Source organism: Vicia villosa, linkage group LG3 (assembly GCF_029867415.1).
Source record: "Vicia villosa cultivar HV-30 ecotype Madison, WI linkage group LG3, Vvil1.0, whole genome shotgun sequence".
Taxonomy (NCBI): Eukaryota; Viridiplantae; Streptophyta; class Magnoliopsida; order Fabales; family Fabaceae; genus Vicia; species Vicia villosa.
In genome coordinates, this window is record NC_081182.1 from 20,733,878 (window position 1) to 20,742,082 (window position 8,205).

General features: G+C 34.1%; 1 protein-coding gene across 1 annotated transcript; it reads left to right on the plus strand.

The window, feature by feature from the left end:
• Nucleotides 1-2,739: 2,739 nt before the first annotated feature.
• LOC131655086 (cryptochrome DASH, chloroplastic/mitochondrial-like) lies at nucleotides 2,740-6,487 on the plus strand. The gene is made up of 13 exons (XM_058924986.1): nucleotides 2,740-3,279; nucleotides 3,487-3,626; nucleotides 3,755-3,979; nucleotides 4,244-4,369; nucleotides 4,483-4,557; nucleotides 4,665-4,781; nucleotides 4,875-4,921; nucleotides 5,106-5,182; nucleotides 5,277-5,352; nucleotides 5,467-5,536; nucleotides 5,654-5,777; nucleotides 5,843-5,892; nucleotides 5,993-6,487. Exons 1-13 carry the CDS (start codon nucleotides 2,841-2,843, stop codon nucleotides 6,200-6,202), a joined length of 1,776 nt encoding a protein of 591 aa, XP_058780969.1. The 5' UTR covers nucleotides 2,740-2,840; the 3' UTR covers nucleotides 6,203-6,487.
• The last annotated feature ends 1,718 nt before the right edge of the window (nucleotides 6,488-8,205 follow it).

Sequence of the window (8,205 nt, forward strand, 5' to 3'; positions counted from 1 at the left end):
TCTCTCCTTGATTTGCATTCATCACCTTCAAACTCTGCAGACTCTCTGAAGACTTTTCCTGCTGTAGCAATTTTCCTTCCTTGTTGTGCTATCAACAAGTAAGTGAATCTCTTCTCTAATTTTGTTTACTTACATAGAGTTCGTAGCACTAATCCTTGCGGAGACGATAAATTCTCGGGATTATATTTCTAAATCTTTTGTTGCTTACCATCTACCGCTTCAAAAGCTCTCAATCAATTTGTATCCTTCTTCATATGACTTAGATAATAATGCACCACCAATAAATGCTTCCAACATGTTTCTCGATGATGGTACCAATTTATTATAAAATGACTCCAATTGAATACATATTGGGATCCCATGGTGTCAACATTGCCTCAACAATTTATTGAATCTTTCCTAATCATTAAACAAAGTTTTTTAACCAAGACATACCATGTGACAATGGAATTAGGTTCTAAGGAATTGGGCCAACTTTTTGATGTATCCTTATAGAATTTGGAAACAACCTCAATCTAAAAGCATCATCCATAATCTCAGGAATTTTGAAATTACTGGCAACCTCCAAAAATTGCCTTAAATGTAAATGTCAATCTTCAGTAGCAGCTCTTGAGTATTGGCTAATAGCTTGTAATATTTAGGCTTGAGCTTAAATTGCGCCATTGTTATCTATGGTCGTAATATTCCTATGTTCATGGCATTGGGATCAAACACAACATGATCCATAATGTTTCTTACTATATCATTTGTAATGTCAATAATGTCATTTTTTGTCATGATTCCTTCTTGCTCTAGTTGAGGTTCTTCAAAGTGTTCTTCAAATGCTTCAAACAAACGAGCATGAAGAGGGGTTTCTGGTATGTGACTAGTAGTTTAAAATCTTCTTAGTAATCTGAATGATCTCTCAAGTTTATGGCCTCCTATGTATAATGGGGCGAGCAACCTGTTCTTGCAGAAAACCACGCACTTGTCGTATCACCATAAGACAGAAAACATAAAAACTTGTACTTTTCAAAAAAAAATCTAGAGAATCAAATCGTTATTGATACAATCCCCGACAAGGGTGCCAAAAACTTATTGTGATATTTCTATGTGCAAATATACAGTCAAATAGTAGGAAGTCATGTAAAATTAAGAGTATCAATCTCATAGAGATTATAATAGCTTAAAGCAATTCTCAATGTAAAACTTTGTGAATAGCCATGAGCAAAAGATAAAATAATGGTTGGTTGTCACATATTCAAGTTGAATAGTAACTAGATGTTTACCCGCGCAATGCGTGGGAAGACTTTAAAAAAAGTTAGTTAAAAATATTCTCATATATTGTTAAAATATTTCTTTATCTTAAATGTCTTGAAATTATAATTTATTAAGATTATAATATTTATAACTTTAAAAATCTTAAAATATGCTATTCTATTTGTTCAATTTTGTCTTTTCTTCATGATACTTAGAATTTTCTCGGGTTTAAATCTAAAATAAAAATGTTGTCACCAATGTATAATTTATCATAAATATTTTAATGGAAATAGATATTTTTAATTGTAAAGGTTGGATACAATACTTATAAACAAATTCTTTATTGATGTGATTTTACCTATAGTATATTTGTAGAAAAATATTGAGAAAACAAATTTGAGAAAACAAATGTTTCTCTAACTCTTTCAATTTGTTTTAGAGAAACATTGTATTATTGGAATATGTTTTAAATTTGTTAATAAGATATAATTTATTGGACAAAAGAATTCAGGTCATTTTCAATATATTTTAGTACTTCAAACTTGAAGAAACTGTGGTGGTTTTTTTTTCTTTTTTCTTTTTGGTAGAAAGCAGTGACATATATAATTACCATAAAATGATTAATATATGAGTAAAGAAATATATGAATAATAAAAAGATATGTGAGACAATAATTTATTGGGTCTTGCTAATCACTGTTCTCAAAGCAATGGTTAAGCATTTAAAAAAAGAAAATATTTTATAAAAAATTTAATATTTCAATTTTTGAGGCATTAAATATGCAGATTATCGAGATAAATTTACTATTTTTAAAGTCTTAATCATTGTCCTGAGAGTACTGGTTATTCTTTCCCAATTCCAATGATGCAGAAAGTGTTATGGTGGTGTAACTCTAAAGTAACTAATCTAATAAATATGTCTATTTTACTATTTTAAACTAAGTTTTTTCAATTTTTAATTTCAAATAGGGAGAAAGGAAAATAAAAGGGGATAACTTTTCTACCCATCACAAAAAGTTGGGTAGTGTACCTCCAACCAATCATATAATTACATCTCATTTTACACATTTAATTATTTATTAAAATACTATAAATATTTGTTGTTTTCAAAGCATTTTACAAAGGAGATAACCTTACCCAACTTTTTGAGTTGGGTAGATAAGAGCATCTCCAATGGTGCAACCTATTTTTGGGTTCTTTATGGGTCCCACTAGCCACATCATCTTAAAATAATTTTTATAATTTTTATTTTAATTGTATAATTCTAAAAAGTTATTATTGGGCCCACAACTTTACCTTATAAACTAATTTGATTGGGTACCACAATTTTTTCATAGTTGCATTGCAATGCAATGGTACTATGATGTGGCATGTCTAGGTGGAGAACTTATTAGAAGGAACTATCATTGGAGATGGTCTAAGAATTCACCAAAATAAAATCCTTATCTATTCTTGACATTGGCTAAGTACAACAATAGGACAATATATAGCCACATCACAACTATCCATCATCACCACGTGTCACACTTTAAACTCCTTAACGTGTCTTTCTTCCTCAAAACCTTTCTCTGCAAAAACCCAATCAACCTTCTTCCCTCGCACATGGCCATTTCCCTCTTCACAACACTCCCATTTCTTTCCCCAACAACCACCAAATTCATTTCATCCAAATCCACTCTATCATCACTTCTCTCAAATCCAACCACACGATATCACTTCTCAACCATCACCATGAACTCAAGCACCACCACCACCACCACTACCTCCGCAACATCTTCTTCCTCAATGCAGCACGTACCAGAGCAAGACTCTAACGAAATGGAACGTATCGCGAACCTAACATTTCAAAGATACACTTCCAATAGCACCAAGAGAAGTGGTAAAGGCACATCAATTGTCTGGTTTAGAAACGATCTTAGAGTTTTGGATAATGAGGCTCTCTACAAAGCTTGGCTTTCTTCTCAAACTATCTTGCCTGTTTATTGCGTTGATCCTCGACTCTTTGCCACTACTTACCATTTCGGATTTCAAAAAACCGGAGGTATATCGATTCTTCGTTACATTCTCATTCTTTTACGTATTTTCTTCAGTGAAGCAATCACACAAACACCATCACTAATCGAGTGTTTTTAGCTTATTTGTATGTTGTTGTTTTTTTGGTGCTATGGATTTGAATTTGATTAATGTGATGGCAATAGCAATAGCAATATAATATAGTGTTCATTTATATGAATGTGACCTTGTGCAGCATTGAGAGCACAGTTTGTACTAGAATGTGTGGCTGACTTGAGGAAGAATCTAATGAATCGGGGACTTAATTTGCTTATTCAACTTGGGAAGCCTGAGGATATTTTACCTTCTCTAGCTAAAGCTTATGGAGTTCATACAGTTAGTATTTGAGTTTGATTATTTTTTTTTAATGTTTGATGAGATAGGTTATATTGATGGAGTTTTCAGATTTTTTGATAATTGAAGAAGGTATAAGGTTGGTTTGTTAATGAGTGTATAATTGTCAGGTTTATGCACAGAAAGAAACTTGCAGTGAGGAGTTGAATGTTGAAAGGTCTGTCAGCAGATGTCTTCAGCAAGTGGTGGTACCATCTGATGAATCTGTTGGGGATGCAAGAACTTCAAATAGTCATCCTAAGTTAAAGTTTGTTTGGGGAACCACCTTGTACCACCGAGATGATCTTCCGTTTGATGTCACTTGTTTGCCGGATGTTTATACTCAATTTCGTAAGGCATGGTATATCTATCAATTGGCTTGTGTGTGGATTTTTATATTTTATTGGAAATGCCTTTTGTTGCTACCTGTTGAGTAAGACTAATATTTGCTAATAAGTAGCAAGTTGCTCGGGCGTAGCTAGAGTATTTGCCCTCTGGGGTTGGTTCACTCGTTTGTTAGCCTCGTAGGCACAATTGGCCCAACTCCATGATCAACCGTTGTGTTTTTGTGTGCCGAGTTTGCTGTTCTAACGCTACTTGTACTGCGATTGAACTTGTAGACTGTTGAAGCCAAATGTGCTGTGCGCTCATCCATCAAACTGCCAACATCACTTGGACCACCTCCCCCTGTTGAGGATTGGGGACGTATTCCTTCAATGGAGCAGCTGGGACTTTGTTCACAGAATGTGGGTTTTTTTATAAGTATTTATGGAAATGTCTGCAAGAGACGCTAGTATTTTGGATTCAACAATGAAGGAATATTGAGTTTGCTCTTTATGTTTGCTTAATCTTGATGTAGGTTAGCAAGGGGATGAAATTTGTGGGGGGTGAAACTGCCGGATTGAGCAGAATATATGACTACTTTTGGAAGAAGGTAAAGATGTGATTCTTACTCAAGTCCTAAAAATATAACGAGTTCGATGCAATAATGTCGGCCTTTGTTTAATTATCTAACTCATTCTTGATATTGCATACGCGTAGGATTTACTCAAGGTATACAAAGAAACCCGAAATGGGATGTTAGGGTCCGATTATTCTACTAAATTCTCACCATGGCTTGCATCAGGAAGCTTGTCACCTCGTCTCATACATGATGAGGTTATAGTTTGATTACATTCTCTGATTTATGTATTACTTGATATTAAAAAGCTAAGTTGTTTTGACAAATTTTTATCGGTCTGCGCATCATAGGTGAAGAGATATGAGAATGAAAGACAAGCAAATAGTTCTACCTACTGGTAACATTCATTTTCTTCTTATTATTGTTATATATTTACACCATCATATATCTTATTGGAATTATCGTATTGCCCCTTTTTAAATTATTCTTGTTTCTCTAGTTGCATTTTGCAAATTTGCTTTAAGTACAACTATAGTAGTAAAGCTCAAGTCTTCTTCTGAAACCATCTTCTTTTTTTACAGGGTTTTGTTCGAGTTGATATGGAGAGATTATTTTCGATTTCTATCAGTCAAATATGGAAATTCACTTTTCCATATAGGTATGGATTGTTCAAAGTCTTTGTGACGCCTATGGTGTTTTTTTTCAGTCTAATTTGTTCAGATTGCTTATTTGTTTTCTTTTTTTCTTTGTAGGTGGACCGAGAAATGTTCAGCGTAATTGGAGCCAAGACAAGAAATTATTTGAATCCTGGAGAGATGGTTGTACAGGGTACAACATCGTCTATCACATTATTAGCAATATTTCTTGTTTATTTTAATGCAATACTATTTCTTGATATTATGTTTGTTTTCCAATCCTCAAACCCGTAAATGACATTTTCAGGTATCCTCTGATAGATGCTAACATGAAAGAACTATCAACTACATGTTTCATGTCAAATCGTGGACGGCAGGTGAATCAAAGTAGTACATAATGTGTTTCTACAGTATAGCAATTGATACATTGAACTAATGCGAATCTGCATACACTTTTTGCATCTGAAACATGAAAATGTTACCTTTTTTGACAGATTGTGTGCTCCTTCCTAGTTCGTGACATGGGCATAGATTGGCGCATGGGCGCAGAATGGTTTGAGACGTGTCTTTTGGATTATGATCCGTGTTCTAATTATGGGAACTGGACTTATGGATCAGGTAAATGTTTGGAAACTTGTGTGGATTTTTCTAATGAAAATCATAATCCATACTCTCTCTTGCAGGAGTTGGGAATGATCCCCGGGAAGACCGTTATTTCAGCATACCGAAACAAGTAAGTGGCTATGAGAAGGTTCATAATTTACTTTTGTAACAAAGATTTGAAACAGAAATAATCAGTAAGTTTTGTGACACTATTATATGCTTGTTGGCAGGCACAAACATATGACCCCGAAGGTGAATATGTTGCGTACTGGTTGCCACAGTTACTAACAATTCCAAAAGAAAAAAGAAATTTTCCTGGTAGTTTATACATTCGTCAAATTGTGCCTCTCAAGTTTGGAACTACTGGGAGACAGAATAAGGAGGAGACTTCATTTGGTGGAGCAAGAAGAAGAAATGATCGAAGATGGAACAGGAATTAGTTTTCTTGTTGTTGAAGGATAGCTTATACTTTGCCTCCTTATAGAGTGGATCATTAAAGAATAAAAAATGATATCATATGATAAATTTGAGTTTGCTTTGCCACCTCTTGTAGTTTTTGTTATTGTTATTCACCGATAGAGACTTTTCATATATGAATTTTTTTAGGTTTTTCTTGGATTCTTTCCTTTTTTTTTGACAAAAGAAAACTCATAGCATATCGTTGCATGACAAATAATTGGTACAAATGATAAATGAAAAGTCAGAATGACAGGTGAAATTATGAATGCTTACGATCACCAGAAACAAACAATTTAGAAGACCTATTTTAAATTTAAAAAGGTGGAAATACTTATCTCATATGATGCAAAGTTGAAGGATAAAAAAATTGATTTTTAAAATGAAAGAGATAAAAGTTAAAAATCATCTAACTAGGGGGACTAAAAATGTATTTAATTAATTTAAAATAGATATAATGCAAAAATAAATAAATAAATATACCTCTCCTTTCCAGACATGCCTAGCAGCATGGTCTACATAGAGATGAAGTAAGAAAATGTCATATGGACCTCATGGATAACTATCTACAAGAACATTTGAATAAGCAGCGGGTTTCTCTTGATTGGCTTCATTGGCTTCGGGGAATTCAAAAGAGGGAGACACGTGGTCTCATGCAGCAGATGTCTGAGTTAGACGACTCCAGGAAGTTGAGGCAGATGGTTGTGAAGCAGTAGCCTCGACTCGTGGCCTTGTAGCCTTAACCGTGGCCCTCTCACGCTGCACAGACGCGTATTGAGACACACAATCGATCCTAATTCTATCATGATTGTATTCATCTATTGTACATGTAATAAATCTAGAAAATCACATCAAAATGTTGGCAGGGGAAATTCGAAGATACATCTCGGAAAACAGTTCAGACAAAATCTAGAGACGCATCTTTGAATAAACACGCGATTTTGTAGAAATGGAGAAACCCCATAGATGCCCTAAACTCCAATCAAATGGGAATGCGTGTCTATACCAACTACCGATTTCGAATTTACTAATATCTAATGCATCTTAAACCACCTATATATGTTACCAAAAACATCATTCAAATCTCAAAAAAAAAAAGAAATGAAATGAGAAACTTACCAAGTTAGTTGTGGATGAAGAAGTTTGGTTGGAATGAGTGACTTTGTAACAAATGAAGTAGAATGGAGTGAGTGACCTTGAATAAACTTGCTCAAATGGGGTTTGAAAATGACTTTGCAACAAAAGATCTCAAATGAGGGTTTTTGTGACTTTGAAGCAAATTAAGAAGAAAGAAGGAAAGGTCTGGAGCAGGCATATGAATAAAACGTGTCCAAAGATGCATCACTGTAAAACTCAATGGATTTTGAATTAAGGATTTTTACAGAGATGCATTTACGGAATCACCTTAATGTTGATACGAAGATGCATCTCCGAATTAAATTTTGGAAAAATAAGTGTGGCACGTCATTTTACGATGAGGAGTAGGTAAAAAAGGTGCGTCCGGATATGCATCTCTGAATTTTAGGGGCAGTTGTGACTTTTTAACATGGTGGGGAAACACCCCTAAGAAAGGGAAAATTAACTCCCAAAAGTTTTTGATATCATCATTTTCAAAAGAGATTAGGCGTGCATCGATTTTATTAAATACCACCATCATCATTATTTTTTGTGCATGAAAAAATGGTGAATAATGAAATCATTGTTAGAAGGTCTTCGATTTTGTAGTGAAAGTCACTCAAGTTAGAGTGGTGAAATTTGTTATTATGTAATAATCGTACCAACGCGGTTATGGGTAGGTTTCTAATGTCTTTGAAGACAGAGTTCATTGATTCCACAAGGTTTGTTGTCATGTGGTCTCATCATCGACCTTCATCATATGCCTTAGTCCACTTCTCCACTAGAATATTATTGACCCACTTTAATGCATATGCATTAGAAAATCTAATTCCACAAACGGGGTCCATTATGGTCCCTTTATCTTTAAAAA

Excerpts from the sequence above, each read along its gene's own strand:
- LOC131655086 (XM_058924986.1), top strand. The coding sequence starts at position 2,841 with ATGGCCATTTCCCTCTTCACAACACTCCCATTTCTTTCCCCAACAACC. Across the intron at positions 5,537-5,653 it reads TGTCAAATCGTGGACGGCAG|ATTGTGTGCTCCTTCCTAGT; the intron begins GTGAATCAAAGT and ends CTTTTTTGACAG. Across the intron at positions 5,893-5,992 it reads ATTTCAGCATACCGAAACAA|GCACAAACATATGACCCCGA; the intron begins GTAAGTGGCTAT and ends GCTTGTTGGCAG.